The 17,705-nt window shown below is 38.8% G+C and overlaps 1 protein-coding gene across 1 annotated transcript in view; it reads left to right on the forward strand.

Annotated features, from left to right (window-relative positions):
• The window catches only part of LRP2 (LDL receptor related protein 2), a 134,270-nt gene that overhangs the window by 59,074 nt on the left and 57,491 nt on the right, over positions 1–17,705 (forward strand). Inside the window, exons 27-35 of the mRNA XM_050900014.1 lie at positions 884–1,095; positions 1,565–1,749; positions 2,683–2,911; positions 4,032–4,209; positions 6,221–6,349; positions 9,499–9,665; positions 14,889–15,032; positions 15,922–16,031; positions 17,217–17,394. Of these exons, the coding sequence (XP_050755971.1) occupies positions 884–1,095; positions 1,565–1,749; positions 2,683–2,911; positions 4,032–4,209; positions 6,221–6,349; positions 9,499–9,665; positions 14,889–15,032; positions 15,922–16,031; positions 17,217–17,394 (1,532 nt within the window). The remainder of the gene's footprint in view (positions 1–883; positions 1,096–1,564; positions 1,750–2,682; positions 2,912–4,031; positions 4,210–6,220; positions 6,350–9,498; positions 9,666–14,888; positions 15,033–15,921; positions 16,032–17,216; positions 17,395–17,705) is intronic.

Consider the following 17,705-nt stretch of genomic DNA (forward strand, 5'->3'; position numbering starts at 1 on the left):
AAGTTCAATGATCACAGAGTGTTTAAATCCCAGCCTTTCACAAGACTTACCTACTGCCTATGCCATACTTTGTTCATTTCTAAAGAGCAAAGAACACTGACACAGCCTAGCCATCCATTGTTCTGTATCTCTTGTGTAGTACACTGACAGTACGGAGGAGCCATGTACCCAGTGGAATTTGTCACCACAAGTTTCCTGGTTTAGGGATATACTGAGGTTTTGGAAGGCTCTTGCAATTTACCTGCAAATAAGTTCGGCCCTTATTAATAGGGAGTTTCTCGTAGTTTGCTGTCTTTCTGGTTGCTACTCCTCAGTTGTTTTTCAGTAGCTTATCAGTGTAAGCTGCTGCACAGCAATCTAACCACAGCAGCCTATGGCTTTCCTGTAATCTGTTTATTCTCCTCCCTGGTCCCCATACAGTCTAAAAGGGGGAAAAAAGAGCAGGCTGGCTAAAAAGGAGGAAGAGCCAGGCTGAGTAGAGTAACTGGTGGTACAAAGAACTTTGGGGTTTGAATCAGGACTGGGAGCTGAGAGTGGCTTATGGAGGAAGGAGGGTTGGATGTCAGCAGCAAACTGGTTGGACAATGGGGAAGAGGACCCGAGGTCCAGATATGAGACTGGAAGGGGAGTCTAGTAGAAAGAGTAAATGATGGAGAAAGGGTGGAGAAAAGCCAAGGTAGATCCAAAAGTCAGGATGGACAGACTGGATATGATAAAATATCTTGGCCTGAGAATTGATTTGAATTTGTCCTTTCAACATGTATATCTAGATACAATAGCTTTGATGCTATAAAGCCATGTCAAATTACTCAGTGTTTCTTTTTCGTACAGAATTACTGTTGAATAGCTTATTGGTTTATTTTAATTTCTTTTCCTTTGACAGAATCTGGGAATCTTCTTTTGCTGGTGGCAAGTCGTAACCAAATCGTTGTGGACAACATCACGTCTCAGTCACACAGTATTTATTCTCTGGTTCGAGATGGGCGGAATATTGTGGCTATTGATTTTGATTCAATCACAGATCGTATCTTTTGGTCTGATACAACACAGGATAAAATTTGGAGTGCTTATCAAAATGGGACTGACCGAAAAATAGTAAGTTTCGCTGAGTTATTCTTGTCTCTCTGCTGCAGAGAGAAAATGAATCTGTATCTCCAGTTAACAAAGGGGAAGAGGGAAATCCCAGCATAGCAAGAAGAGAGATAACATAGACAAAGTGAAACAACTTTGTAGATACTAAGCCAACATTTCATATAGTTTTTTGAAAAAGAAAACTGAATACTTTCAAGAAGCCCTTTTTTAACATCAGGCTATAAGTTGATTTTCCTTTTAGTAGATGCTAACTTTTTCAATAGACCCACTGAAGTTAGTAGGAGTGTTTGGGTATATGCTTTGTCAGTGCTTTGAATATGTACATTGTGACTCATTCTGCATAAGAGACCTAGAAAATGTTGGAGATTTGGTTCCTCATTTTCCATATCCATAGAAATGGAAAGGCTAAAAATTTAATGTCAACTAGTTTGTTCTCTCTCTCTCTCTCTTTTAAATTTTTGTTATTAAACAGGTGTTTGACAGTGGTGTCACCGTGACTGAAAGTATAGCGGTAGATTGGGTAGGTCGCAATCTTTACTGGACAGACTTTGTTCTGGAAACAATTGAAGTCTCTAAAATGGATGGGAGCCACAGGACTGTGCTGATTAGTGAAAATATAACAAACCCAAGGGGACTAGTGTTAGATCCCAGAATTGAGTAAGATTTTTTTTTTATGTTTTGTTTTGAAAAGATGCATATTTTATGATGTAACGATATTCAAATTTGAGATATGCCCAAATTGTATTGTAATTGTAAATGACGAGTGGAAGAGAAAACTTAAGACAATTTTTTAAAATAATGTGTTTGCAGAGTTGATTTAATATTTAAAGTCATATGATAATTATTTGTAATCTGCTGCTCTGTTTCACTGTAACAAGATGGTTTTTTTCCTGTAAAACAGATTTTCCTACATTTGCTTCCTAGTTAAGAACTATTAATTCAGAATTCTGATGTATCATTATCAGTTGGTGGTATACCACAAACTTACATGTAATATAATGTGGTATGCCTACCTGGCAAGGAGCAGGTTCCTTCATAGCCCCAAGTCTAAAATAATTATCTATATCGTATTAATGTTATCACAAAAACACCTTCCCATTGCAGACAGCAAGTGGCATACAGTAGAGGGAATGTTATGATTTGAACTGTTTATGTACAAACTTTTACTGTTTTTTGAGCTCTTCAATGCCTTGTACTCTGTTTACTGCCAGCCACGTGGGGCTCTTCAGTTATAGCACTGTTAACTTTATCAATGCATGCCTGTAAAGGTACAAACCCATATCAAATTATTATTTAGCAACTGGAGAATCAGATTATAATCAACATTGAAGAACAGTGATAACAGTAGCTTCTATATGCTGCTATTATTGACAAATGAAAACAGCAGCAGAAGTATTAAAAGGATTTTTACAACAGAAATGGTAATATCTTAAGTAAGCATATTGCTGAAATGAATAATTTCAGTATCATTGTGTAGGACTTTTCTTAAAAAGGTTGTGTCTATTTTTTGGCTAAAGAGTCTTTGTGTAACGTTTCTCAATAGGCAGCTAGGTTTTTTTCAGATTGGTAACCACAAGTTACTTTTTTCAGTGCTCATGTAATGTTCTGGACTGACTGGGGCCAAAACCCTCGAATTGAAAAAGCCAGCATGGATGGCAAAATGCGAACAGTGATTATTAACGATAAAATCTACTGGCCCAATGGACTCTCCATTGATTACCCAAATAAACTTCTCTATTTTGCTGATGCTTATCTTGATTATATCGATTTTTGTGATTACAATGGAAACAACAGACGACAGGTGGTTGCAAGCGATCTGGTAAGACGTTAATAAGAAACCATTGTTTTCCCATGTCCTTGCTGATAGTACTTAAAAACGTATTTGCACTGTCATAGACTTGGATGTATTTTTCTTCAAAATACTTGGGTGAAGCAGATATGAAGTATTTTAGCTGCTTGCTACAGCTGGAAAAAGAAGAATTGCATATCCTATTCACAGTTTCTCAGGAGACCTTCAATGGAACCTGGAGCTGAGTGTAGACTTAGTGCTTTAGATCATTCTCATTTGTTCTGTCTGCATGCATGAAGTCTAAAGGTGACATCTGACACTGCTGCTACTAGCTGGTGCATTTGCTGTAGGCAAATACAGTACAAAAAACCTGGAAGAACTTTTCCCGGTCACCTTCTGTGAGTGATGATTGCTACTATTCTTGACAGCAGTGAATGGTTTTGTGCTGCCAGGACTTGCTGCGTGCAGGGCATTTCATGAAGACCATCCCTCTTACAGGCTATCTCCCAGTGAAGTGCTGCTGGCAGCTTGTAGCACTGTCCCTGTACCAGCACAATATTTCAGACGTTCGGTTGGTACACATAAGCTGGTATAAATAACCACATGTATATTTTCAAGAATTGAACCTTGGGGCTTTTATTTTTGGCTAGAGAGACGATTCTTGTGAAATAGGAGCCGGTGCAATCTTTCTTGCCCCACTCCTAGTTTTCTGCAATTTAGATAAGCCACCTTCTTTGACCCTCTGCTAAATTATAGGGGAGTTTATCAGAGATGCAAGGTCTTGACAGGTCCATAACTCTCACTAGACGTTTTCTCGAGTGCCCTTGAAAATCTACAGTTGGTTCTTTATCTCTTGGTTCCCTGTGTTCTGCCCTACAGTTAGACTGCTTTGTTAATCCTCATGCTGTACATCTCACAGGGTCTATTTAGCATTTTCATTTTTTAAAAATGTTTATTTCCCCCATAAAAGATGTCTTGTTTTCAGGCAATAGATGATATTTCATATTCTTTTGCTGAAAAATATCTTTTGAAACACAGCTGCTTTTTTTTCCTATTTTTTAAAATTATGCTCAGCTTTGTTGTTACTTCATTGCAAGCTTTACATATACAAATCTCCACAACTAAATTGGTAAACATCCTTGCCTTTTAGATATTGCAGCATCCACATGCTCTAACTGTCTTTGAAGATTTTGTGTACTGGAGTGACCGCTATACTAATCGAGTAATTCGGGCCAATAAATGGCATGGAGGAAACCAGACAGTTATGATTTATAACATTCACCAGCCTTTGGGGCTTGTGGCCGTCCATCCTGTAAGGCAACCTAATGGTAAGTCCAGCAAAACAATTTTGGTAATTACAAAAATAAGCCATGCAGTCATGTCATGCATAGGCACTCCTGGAATCAGTCTTGTCAGCAAATGGGCTGGGTTAAAACAAGCAAATAATTCATACTATTGGCTTGCAACTGAAGGTCATTTCAGCCTGTCCAACCTGCTGAACCAGCCTGTCCGACCTGGTGTTAGGGAAAGTAACCTAGGCAGCATGTAAGCATAATGACTAGCCAAAAAGAATAATAGGGAAGTACTACGTCCCATTTTCTTGCACTTTGTTTTGAATGTTTTTATAACAAAAATGGAGCATTTTTGGAAAGCATTTTAATTTTTAAAGTTTGTCTCTGTGCCATACCAGACTCGAGTTCCTTGTATGTTAATAATATCATTCTTTTATACAAGATTACTGTCATCAGCCTTCTCTGAAAGCACTTTTGCATTATTTTACGTAATGAAATAATAATAATAATAATAATAAATAAACCCCTTCATTGCATTCAGGATTCCCTCTGAGATCGTATGCAGATGATCTTTTGCAGCTGAAAGACTAAAAAAAAAATAATTTTTTTTTTTCCTTTCTGTTAGGTAGAGTTATCTTCCAAATCAGACTTTGTCATTTCATGGCATGAAGAGTGGGAAATATATTGACACGAATATTGTCTTTCATTTTCTGCTATATTTCTTGTGTACGGAGTGTTTCTGATTAATAAATATTACAATGACTTACATTTTATTTTTTCTTGAAAACCTTCATACCGGGGAGGGCAGAGACTTGCATCTGAGTAAGGCACTAGTAATTTCAGTGCTATATTTGTTTTGCAACAAAACCTTCCTCAGTCATGTTCAGAGCTAAAGCCATTTAGCACTCTCACTGCAAATTGTTCAGTCACCAGAGGGTACCATTAATTTATATATCATAGTTCTGGTTTAGGAGGTTTTATTTTACAACCCAAGGTTTAAAAAACTTTCTACCACTGGTGGAGAAAATTGTTTAGTACATTTTATGATTTTTCATTTAGAATTGTTCTGTTGTACTTTATGTGGTCAGACAGAGAAGGAGGGAATAAAGCACTTGCAAAATAGCAAGTTTACAAATGAAAAAATGATTATTTGCTGATTGAAATTCCAGATGCAGTATTAAAACTGTCATCCACTCTCCTTTTTTGTAAATCATTAGATCTTACACCAACTAGAGTTTGGATTTGTTATACTGATGAGCTGAATAATTTTCTTACAGTTGGAGTTCTGAGTTTATGCCATTGTTTTATTGTCATCTTATTAATTTGTTTTCAGTTCTTGTTAGTTTTTATATTAGGAGCAATTGTGTCATTTCCTGGAACTTCCAAGTTTCTTAGAATAAGGCCTGCGGCAATTGCTAAGGATATACTCAAAATCTGATTTTTATTTTCTTACGAAGATGGCTCATCCTGAAAATCCTCTGTAGCAGCAAGTTTGTGGAAGTGATCTAAATGGTTGAATTTTCATGTATAGTAGTAGTAGCAGTCAATAGAGACCTTTTTCACTGTCTTTTTTACATTTTACAAGCTTAGACTGACAGTTTCAAAGTAATCCAAGAAATTATGCATTGAACTCCCACTACCTTTGAACAAGATGTAGGCAACTGTTTTATCTCTTTAGTTTTCTCCAAGAAGCTTCAGTAAATAATTTAAATACCCCATCTAGAAGGGTTATAATGCTCAAAGACTGAAAATCCCGTAGGCCTCCTGGTGCAGTTAAGAAAAATTTGAAAAGGAGTTTGAAAGATTTTCTATGATGCAAAAAAGTTGAAAAGACCGCTATGATAATAGTACTGGTTTTACATGAAAAATTATATCCTGTTACGAGTGTATTGTATTGCTTGTGGTTCTTAGAAATAATTTTTTAATTTTAAGGAAATAGCAAAACTGATTTAGTGCTGGGTTGATCTTATCAGTAGCAATGAGATTGAATATTCTTTCCAGTCGCTCATATTGTTACAGTTGCTAATACTTTCTTTTTTCTTTTCAGGTATCAATTCTTGTGCATCATCCCCCTGTAGCCACCTCTGCTTGCTTTCTTCATCTGGACCACTTTTTTTTTCCTGTGCTTGTCCTTCAGGATGGATGCTTTCTCCTGATAACAGGAACTGCATGAGAGGTAGGGCAGTAATAATGAGAAAAAAGACCTGACACTGTCAAGTCTATCCTTCTGTGAGGCAAAAAGCATACTTCAGATCTGTGGGCTACTGCTCATGAAATCAAAGTTTGGGGGCATTCCAGGCAGACTTCATTTAGGACACATGGAATGTACTTGGCCTAAAGGTTTGGAGCCAGGTTCTGTAAAGAACTCAGTCAGAGATTCAGATGCTTCGTTTGGGGAAAATAGATGAACTCAATTTTCTTATAAGCACTTTAAAGAAGCCACATTTTAAAATTTCTTGACACATTGAATGTTTTGCTGTCGGAATACATCTGGAAGGAGTTTAATATCAGTTAAAAATGAAAACATACTCTGGCAGAATGTTGTCCTTCTCATTATAAGTATGCAGCCTGGAATCCTGTTTTTAAGAGTTGCAATTGTAAGAATGTCAGGATGCAGGACTAGAAGGGACTTTCTTGGTCACTCAAGTCTGTTTCCTTCTTGTCCTTGACTACCATATCATATGTCCCCTTTCACCAGTCAAGCTCCAGTTTAAGATTACTTTGGTTTCTTGCCCCTGAAACTCACTGAACATCACAATTTTGATATTTGGAAACCTTCTGAGCATTTTCTTTTAAAACTTTCTAAATTTTAAAAGCCATATCATGCTGTTTTCCTGCTTGATACTCAGCAGTGTGTTCTTTAAAGAGCTGTATTGCATTCACGTTTTTCTTAGCAGCAGTAAGAGAATTACCAATTTATATAATCTGAAATGAAGTGCAGGTTTGTGTATTAAAAAAAAAAAAGGGTTTCTTTTAGAAATCTGTACTGGTTTTAGTGTGTGCGGGCTTATAGAGGAATCATGATGAAAGAAAAGGAACATGGCAGTGATGAAGCACATGCACGTGTAGAGGTTGACCCAGTTCTGCCACTGAATCGAGCTATTGACAGTTCTTATCTTTATTTCCCACATGTTGCAAAGTTCCCTGTGTCTACTTAGGTGCAGTTGTGGCCCTTTTATAAATTACATAATTGCTCAACATAAATTGTGTAAGAGAGAAATAGAAATATGCTTCTGTGAAGCACAATTCTTTTAAACTATATGGGCTTATTTTTTCTTTTTAGATGGAATTTATACTTTTAAAACAGTATGTAAAAAACATCTACAGATTTTGGGAATTTTTTTAGATAATGTATTTGCTGAAGGTCAGCACATCAGAAAAAGTTATTAAAAAATATGCTGATTCCTTTCATGGTAAAAGATTTTAATTATTGCTAATGATTACAAAGGAATAGGCATTTGCCATTTCTTTTCTAATATTTACTATTGTGCTTATCCTTGCTGTCATTGTTTACTTTAACAGACCAGCACAAACTTTCAGAAGAAAGATTAAACTGAGCTGCATGCATTTGGTTGCCCAGTGTCTCTACAAAACAATGATATTGCTGGTCTCTGCCTACTTAGTTCGCATATTAAATACTGCTAACTTCATGTTGATGGAAACTCATTGATTCTAGGATTGCACCATTTCTAGCTTTACATAAGATGAAGAATGCTAATATTATAAGATTGCCTTTCCACTTATTTTACTTAAACTGCATTTCAGGTTGATATTAAAGATGATAATGTAGCAAGCTGGCTTGGAAACAAAGCAAGGAATTTGTGTATATTAAAATTGTGTATTAGTACAGTAAATTTGCATATTTAATATAACAATACATGAATTTTATACGGATTATCATTTGTCATGTAAACCTGTATAGGTTTGCATAGGTGTTAAACTTAAAGGAAGCAATCAGCAAAAAATTTGCTGTAGAATTTAATGGGTTTAAATTAGACTATCAAACTTCTGAAGTACAAACAATCTAACCTAGAGAATTCACATACCTGCATTTCAGCAGGATTCAGCAGTGTTGTACTGTGTACAATTAGAAAGAGAATAATGACTCCAGGGTCTTGTATGCATTGGAACAATTTCACATGAGTTTAGCTGTTCTTTGCAAATGTTTTATAGAAGAGCACTAACATGCCACATTCTTAGGGAAAAAAAAATGGAAGAAGTCCAAGAACTTCACAGGCAGAGCTAGCTATATGTCTTCAGGCAATTACTTGCCAAAATGTGATTTTTGTGCTGAGACAAACGATATCTAAGCTTGTGTCAAATTTGACAAATAGTTCCAGCTGCCAGAGAGAAGTATGGAGAATAATTTTTGAGATGTGCAATGATGCTGTGGCTTGTGGTTTTTCATGTCAAAATTTTCACTGCAAAATTTATATAAAAGTGTTAAGCAGCCAGTGAAGAAAATTAAAAAAAAAAAGTCTTTGATCTATTATAAAAGAGGAAATGGGTTACTGCTACCCTCTATGCAGCAGCAGCCCAGTTCCCTGTCAAGTGGTAGCTTGTGCCTATGGAGAGAAGAAGCTAGAATTTGTTCTCCAAAGGCAAAAGCACAAGGAAGAGGGGAATTGGTGTTCAGGAGATTCTCTTCCCCTTCTCCCTAGCAGATGAGAAATGAAGTTGCTGACTCACACTCTACAGCTCTCCAATGCATTTTCTCAGATCACCTGACTAGATGTCTTTTGTTAATAAGATTTAAGCATAAGGGTACAAGTTTACCTAAAAGTAAATACACTATAAGGGAGTATGTCTACTCCCTTAGAGATAAAACAAGAAAACACAGTACTGCAGTTACATTTAATAATAAAGATCAGCAATTGCTGCTGTGACATTGTACCTTGCTTGTGAGTTCTGCTCAATAGGCACTAGAACCCATCTCAGGCGTGTCCTGGAGAGCCCTCAGAGCTTTGTCCTGCTGATTCCCATTCTCAGAGATTTGAAAAAGCTGCTCAGAGCAGTTGCATGAATGTACTTCCCTTGGCCAGCGATGAGTGATCCTGCCTTATTCACTTCCTCCTTCTCAGAAGTTGCTTGCACATGCATTGTGATTGTGCCGTGCTGACAGTTTAAATGTTACAACAATTACAGTAACGGATAACCTCACTCTGAGTGAGGGAACAAACTTATAGGCAAGTGGTTGCAAAACATCACTGCTAACAGTCAACCATTCTCAGCATCAGGGAGCTTTTGAGTGGGAGGGGGGAAGCATATCATAATGCTATTTTCTTGATCAGAAACAACTCTGAATTACGTTACATGTTTTCACAGTTGAACACCCTTTCCTTATTGCTGTAAGAGATAATATAATTTATGGAATTTCTCTGAACCCTGAGGAGAAGACGAATGATGCTATGGTTCCGATAGCAGGAGTTCAAAATGGTGTTGATGTTGACTTTGATGACTCCGAACAGATGATTTATTGGGTTGAAAATCCGGTTAGTATTTGTGTTCAAAATGTGCACTAAAATAAGACTTTTTATTTTAAAATAATGTTTTTGACTGAAATATATTAGCATTGCAGGTAAGAATTTTGATAATTATAATTGAAAGGAATGAAAGGGGTTTGGGGGGGGGTTGGGGGGCAGGGTTGTTTTTTTGTTTTGTTTACACCCACCCCACCCCCCCCCCCAGGATGAGATAAAGAAGCTTCATCTCTTTTGTAAATTAGTTTTCATGTTTGTCAGCTGAAATATTTGATTAATGCTATTTCTGGCTCAGCCAGAGACATGAACAGGAAATATCGGAAAGCATTGGCAGAACCGTACTCTCAGCCCCCCTTTGCTATAGTCTTCTCTTTCTCCTCTTTCTTGACTTAGGACTTAATTCTGCAAACACAGCCAGAACACTTCTCCATGGGAGCAGTACATTGGACACAGTGGCACTAAACATTAGAATGAAAATACATGCATCTAGTCTGAGCACTTAATGAAGTAACACAGTAGAGAGGCATCTTTAAATAGAAGAAAATGGTTGCAAAGTCACAACAATTTCCAGGTAGCATATATGAGGCTTATAGACCTAGAAAATAGTTTGAACTAATTTTTAATAGTTGATTATAATTGTTTGACTAAGCATTTTTAATGCTGCTTCTGAACTAAGAAATGGTATGTGTTCCCTAAGGCTAACTTGCCACAAAAATTCCCAATTTTTGCAGGATGGACACTTCAAAAAAAAAATCCGTGGCAGTCTGGGAGATGGATGTGGTAGGAAACTGCTGATTCAGCAATATGTGTTCACTCTTGGAAACTTAAAAGCAGTTCTTTTTTCAAGAAAAGCAGTGCTTAGGTCCTGCAGAAGTATAATGGTAGATAAGGAGATTTCTGTAGTTATGTTTTACAGAAACAATTCACACTAACTTGTTACCTTTCATCCACACAAGATTTACGTTTTTTTTCCCAACCCGTTTCCCTTACATTTTGCAGGTTTGAAGTAAAAATAACTTTAAAAATCACTCATTTTAAAGCCTTTTCTGTGTCACTCATAAAGGAATTATAATTTATTTATTTATTTATTTAAAATTTGAATGTTTAGTTCCCATTAAGTATTTAAATAGACCTATTTAAGCAAACCTTTGCCCAAGGAACTAGATAAATACTCAGGAATCTATTTCATCCTCCGTGCAGTCTGAAGAAATGTTCTTGACAGATCTCAGCCAGCAGATACAGCTGACATTTACAAGAGGTTGAACAGTTCTGTAGGAGCTCATGGGCTGATATATCCATTAACAGAGCTGGCAAGGGAAATGCCAGGTGCCTCTGCAGGCTGAGTGTGGGTAAGTGCTGTATTTTAGTTAGGTCTCGAGCTCCAGCCTGACAAATACGTGACTATGGGCTGTGTCCCCTATCTGTACCCCTGACCTGCAGGCCTCAGGCTGCTGTTGCTCCCAGACAGAGCTGAAACACCTGTGTCAGTCATGGCTCGCTCTCTGAAAAAAGAGATTTCTCTGGTTTCTAGTGACAGAAGCATATTTGCCTACTTTCTTAATTGTAGTGCTTGTCCATTAGGACAAGGCCTCTTCCTGTTTTGTCTCTATCCATTGCATGTTTGGGTTTTCCTGGGGTTTGTCTACACTTGCGTAGTTTGTACCTGTAATTTTACTGCCAGTGTTGGCAACAGTTGAAACTGTAGTTAGAGCTCAAGTGAACATCCATCAACTTGCTCACCCTGTCTGAAGCAAACTCAGGAAACAGAGATAAATATCAGAGTCCTCCCTACTCTACTTGAAAAACACTTCCGAAGTATTTTTATCTTCAGCTGTCATGTTCCATAGGTTATTAATTGTAAATGTCAATAATAGACAGGAGAATTCCTGTCTTTAAGGTGCCTATCATACTAGACACTGTTGCAAATACTCAACATCCATCAGGGTCTCAAAGTAGGGTTTATACAGTACCAAAAGTTACCCTATTTTCCTACTTTTTTCTGTAGGCCTAGGGATTCAAGGGCAGGTTAATTTGCAAGTAGGACTACATTGTTACAATTCAGCAAGCAGCACTGTGGTGGGTTGACCCTGGCTGGATGCCAGGTGCCCACCAAAGCCGCTGTTATCACTCCCCCTCCTCAACTGGACAGGGGGAGAGAAAATATAATGAAAGGCTCATGGGTCGAGATAAGGACAGGGAGATCATTCAGCCATTACCGTCATGGGCACAACGGACTCGACTTGGAGAAAAATTAATTTAATTTATTACTAGTCAAATCAGAGTAGGATAATGAGAAATAAGACCAAATCTTAAAAACACCTTCCCCCCACCCCTCCCTTCTTCACGGGCTTAACTTTACTCCCAAACTTTCTACCTCCTCCCCCCGCCCCGAGCGGCGCAGGGGGATGGGGAATGAGGGTTGCGGTCAGTTCATCACACGTTGTTTCTGCCGCTCCTTCCTCCTCAGGGGGAGGACTCCTCACACTCTTCCCCTGCTCCAGCATGGGATCCCTCCCATAGGAGACAGTCCTTCATGAACTTCTCCAATGCGAGTCCTTCCCACGGGCTACAGTTCTTCACGAACTGCTCCAGCGTGGGTTCCTTCCATGGAGTGCAGTCCTTCAGGAACAGACTGCTCCAGCGTGGGTCCCCCACGGGGTCACAAGTCCTGCCAGCAAACCTGCTCCAGCGTGGGCTCCTCTCTCCATGGGGCCACAGGTCCTGCCAGGAGCCTGCTCCAGCATGGGCTTCCCACGGGGTCACAGTGTCCTTCAGGCATCCACCGGCTCTGGCGTGGGGTCCTCCACGGGCTGCAGGTGGATATCTGCTCCAACGTTAGCCTCCACGGGCTGCAGGGGGACAGCCTGCCTCACCATGGTCTTCACCATGGACTGCAAGGGAATCTCTGCTCCGGTGCCTGGAGCACCTCCTCCCCCTCCTTCTTCCCTGACCTTGGTGTCTGCAGAGTTGTTTCTCTCACATATTCTCACTCCTCTCTCTGGCTGCAATTGCTACTCCCCTAACTTCTTTTTCCTTTCTTAAATATGCTATCCCACAGGCGCTACCAGTGTTGCTGATGGGCTCGGCCTTGGCCAGCAGCAGGTCCGACTTGGAGCCGGCTGGCATTGACTTTATTGGACATAGGGGAAGCTTCTAGCTGCTTCTCACAGAAGCCACCCCTGTAGCCCCCCCGCTACCAAAACCTTGCCGTGCAAAACCAATACAAGCACTCTACCGGTGTCTAAGAAACTCTACCTATTTAAGCCAGCAGTGAATTTGGCCTGGAGTTCTTGTTCAGATTTTTGCTATCTGATATGTTGATTCCTTTCTGAAGCACCGTTTCCAATTCTGCACTGAGATATTTAGACAGTGTACTGATATCATGGTGGTGTGGTTTAACCCCAGCCGGCAACTGTACCATGCAGCTGCTTGCTCACTCCCCCCACCCAGTGGGATGGGGGAGAGAATTGAAAAAAAACCCCAACCTCGTGGGCTGAGATTAAGACAGTTTAATAGGACAGAAAGGAAGAAAATAATTATAACAATAATAATAATAATACGACAATAATAATACTAAAAGAATTAGAATATACAAAACAAGTGATGTACAATGCAATTGCTCACCACTCGCTGACCGATGCCCAGCTAGTTCCCGAGCAGTAATCCGCCCCTCCCGGCCAGCTCCCCCCAGTTTATATACTGGGCATGAGGTCATATGGTATGGAATATTCCTTTGGCCAGTTTGGGTCAGCTGTGCTGGCTGTGTCCCCTCCCAACTTCTCGTGCCCCTCCAGCCTTCTTGCTGGCTGGGCATGAGAAGCTGAGAAATCCTTGACTTAGTAGAAACACTACTTAGCAACAACTAAAAACATCAGTGTGTTATCAACATTATTTTCCTACTAAATCCAAAACATAACACTATACCAGCTACTGGGAAGAAAATTAACTCTATCCCAGCTGAAACCAGGGCACATGGTAACAAAGCAATTAAGAATATGCATGGACCAAATGATCACTGGGTACTTTTCCTAAAGCTGATTCTACCTTGTTTCTGCTCTGAGATGGCAACTGCAACCTGTTCTCCATTTTTTTACTGCCTGGGCCTGCTCTGTCTCTGCCTCTACCTCCTCCCTTCCTGAACTAGGCTAGTGTTAGCTGCACAGCTTCTGTCTTCAAGTGATGCAAAGTTCAGGCCCTAACAGTGTGCTACATGTTCTGTCCCTTCGAGTTGGCAGTGCCCCTCTGTCTTTCCAGCAAAGTGCCAGAGGAGAACAGACCGACTGCACATGTTGCCTCAGTGAAGAACTGGGGTGGTGGGTCCCAGTGCTACCTTGTCTGGGAGCCTGCACCACTGAGTGAGATCTTCCCAGGACAGGTGCAGCATGTCTGCATCAGTGGAGAAGGAAGTAATTAGTGAGGAGAGAGAAACAGATTTCAATACTCGCTCACAGCTCCCCTAACCCTACTGACCTCTTCTCCAAAAGACTTAATAATGTGTGATAGCTGCTGGTATTTCAATTCTGCATTAACACTAATTGTGAAAGATTCACGTGATAATATGCAGGACTTCTGCAGGACTGTAAAACTGACATAACCTGAAGAAAGCTCGGGAAGGCAGCTATAGTAACCACTTCAGACCTTTATCTGGCTTGTCTCTCGGTTTAATGCTTGTTTATACCATGCTTTAGCATCACACACTGTAACTAATACCATAGAATCTGCAAGTCGTAAGTTACCATTTCAAGGGTTACCCTTACAAAGAAACCTGCAAGGATAATCTTAGTCTTGATTCTTGCTATTACAGCATATTAAAAATTTGGTTCTTACATATTTATGCATGGAAAGAACACTATTTTCCTTTACTAGATTTCAGGTATATTCAAGATGGTTAACTGAGGTATCCTGGTAAAAATCTTTTGATAATGAAATACAACTTACAGAAGTGTGACTGTATATAGCTTAAATATATACAGTTCATCCTTATAAAATATTTTATTTCTGTCGATCAGGTTTTGGTTGGTGAACGGTAATGCTTCTTCACAATGGATAATTATGATTTACAATAATATTTTTACTATATTTATGCATTGAGCATATACAAATGCATTTCTCTCTACTGGATTTTCATTTTGCTAAGAAAAGATTGTAATATAAAGTAAGTGCTCATGTAGTTGGAATAGAACAGTGTTTTCTGCTGTTGATATTTTTTCACTTTTGTTATCTTTTTTTTCCAAGGGTGAGATTCACAGAGTGAGGTCAGATGGAGCCAACAGGACAGTTTTTGCTCCAGCAGCTGTTATTGGTGCTCCTATTGGTCTGGCATTGGACTGGATATCTGCAAACCTGTATTACAGTAACCCAGGGACACAGTCAATTGAGGTAATTATTTAAGAGGGACAACTGCAAAGTTAGAGCCTAGATTTTTCACTGCTATGTATACAGGTTGAAATAAATAATATTTTTTTAGTGAAAAACTGAAATTAGATTTATTTTAAAATGCAAACAGTCTATAGAAAAATACAAACTTGAAGAGATAAACTTAAATTTGAGCATAGTCAAAAAGATTGAAAGCGGTATATTCTGGGAACTTTATTTGTGCATAGATCTCCCCCCCCGCCCCGATCACTAGAGTTACTGTTATTATTACTATTCTCACTTCAAGTCAATGATACCAATGCAGCGCCTCTGATAGTAAAGGAATGTTGCCATCAAATGCAGTAAGATCTACTCCCAAATGCTTTGGTATCATATTATGTAGCTTTCCAGAGACTAGCAGTCTGATGATATGTGAAGGATAAAATTGTCATTTAGTGTAGGGAAATAGAGGATAAGCAATATATAATACAGTAATGACTGTGAATAAGCCCAGTCATTAATGTCCTTGTCCTAAAATATAAATACATACTATTAAATTAAAAGGCAGCTAATTTAAACAAATAAAATTGAATACTTTCTGAATCAGCATTTCATCAACCCGTTCAGCCTGTGATACTTTCAAGACATTATGGAAGCTGAAAGATTAACTATTTATATACCTAGGATGCTTACTTGTTAACATAGGCAGGTTCTAGGCTGCAAGCAGCTCATTCAAGTGGTGCATGTTAGAGAAGGGAGATGGTTAGAGTGCAGAACAATGTGCTTTTTCTTCATAGTATTTGACAGTCTCCTGCAACTTCAACTCCCTGTGGATTTAGGCTTCCTTCCTTTAATTTGAAAATCTATCATAAGTTCTATATTACATGCTCTGATGAGTTCAATGTTTGCATAGGTTCTGAAGCTGCATGGTGACGTAATGTACAGGAAAACACTGATTACCAATGATGGCACCTCTCTGGGAGCTGGCACGCCAATTGGTTTGACAGTTGATCCAGCAAGAGGGTAAATTTCCAAAATTGCTGTTGTCTTTGCACATGAGTATATTCTCCACATTTTTCTTAATTTTTAGGGTCTTCAGCTTCCATCCTGGATTTGACATGGTTTTGGCTTTTTCATATTTGTGCAGAATTTATTTACTCTTTTTAAGGCCTAGAAAATAATTGCATGGCTTTATAAATCGTTGCATAGATGTTCATTCTCCTTAATTTACCATATACTTATATGGTAAAATTTTTTAATTAAAAAGGATCTCAGAATATTATGATTGTGAAAAAAATCTCTGAAAAATGGGAACCCAGAGTAAAGAGAACTCTAAAGTATTTTTTTATAATATCTTGTGATGTCTGTCTTGAGGCCTATCTGTAGTAGAAAGACACACTACATGGGAAGAATGTCACATGTTAAATAGCATAGTACTAAATACAATTTTACTGCTTTCACCCAAAAAGAGCTGTAATTTGCTTTTTTCCCAACAGAGTACTCAAAATTGCAGTATGATGCTTTTTTCTTTTTTTTTTCTTTTTTCCTCCAAAATCACAGTGTTCCATAGGACCATGTTAGTAATGAGACAGTTCTGCTGGTGACTTGGCAGACTTTCAGTTGAATTGGTGCCTGACTTCTTGTCCCAACAACTCCCTAGGTGGGAGTCTGGCTGCCATGTGCCCTAGGTGTTCTTCAGCAGCTGAAGCCAGGGTGGTGCACATATTCCCCAGAGCCAGATAATGGAATTCTGTTTCAGATGATAGATTTTTTTAACTTGTAGTTTTAATTCCAAATTGGAACCAAACTCACTGCTGAAACCTTGCAGCCATCTGTGAAACAGACTTATTATTCTCCTGCTTTCTTGTTATAGTCCTAATACTCTACTGCTGACGGTATTGTGGGATGATAGAGGGGAGGTTATGGATTTCTAAAAATGATTTAACAGGCATTGTTCTCTTTTTCAAGGGAAACAGGCATTTCTCTTTTTCAAGGCATTTCTCTTCTTCAGGAGAACAAGCATTTTTCTCTGTTTTTTCCAAACAAGATCTCTTTTTCACTGTGGCCTGGTTCAAAGTGATCTCTGTTCAGCGTGTGCTGAACAATTTGGCTGACAAAGGAGATGGATTTAAGCATATGCTCAAGTGACTCTGGTGCATTGATCTCTGTTATCGGCTTTGCTAACAGACGTGATAATGTGTGTTACAGGAAGCTGTACTGGACAGACCAGGGAACTGACAGTGGAGTCCCAGCAAAGATTGCCAGTGCAAACATGGATGGATCAGGCATACAAACCCTCTTCGCTGGCAACCTTGACCATGTAGAGTTCATTACCATTGACATTAAGGAACAAAAGTTGTACTGGGCTGTCACAAGCACAGGAGTGGTAGGAGATATTTTTTAAATAATTGCTTTTTTACCTGTTCATCTATCTCTGCGTCTGTGGTTCACATGAGTAATTCAGTAACTTTAGTTTACTCATGTAACTGGAAGTTGCAGGACCGAGCAAAATCTGAATAACTGTTGTTACTAATTACCATTAAAAATATATGATGAATTTGAATGAAAAACCAGAAATCATTATTGGCATCCTGCTGACCCTTTCCTTCCTACCTTGTACATAAAGATCTCATGCATGAAGAGATTTTAGTAGCATATGTTGCATTTTAATTTCTTATTGTAACATTGAACTTCTAT

Source organism: Gymnogyps californianus, chromosome 7 (assembly GCF_018139145.2).
Source record: "Gymnogyps californianus isolate 813 chromosome 7, ASM1813914v2, whole genome shotgun sequence".
Classification (NCBI taxonomy): domain Eukaryota; kingdom Metazoa; phylum Chordata; class Aves; order Accipitriformes; family Cathartidae; genus Gymnogyps; species Gymnogyps californianus.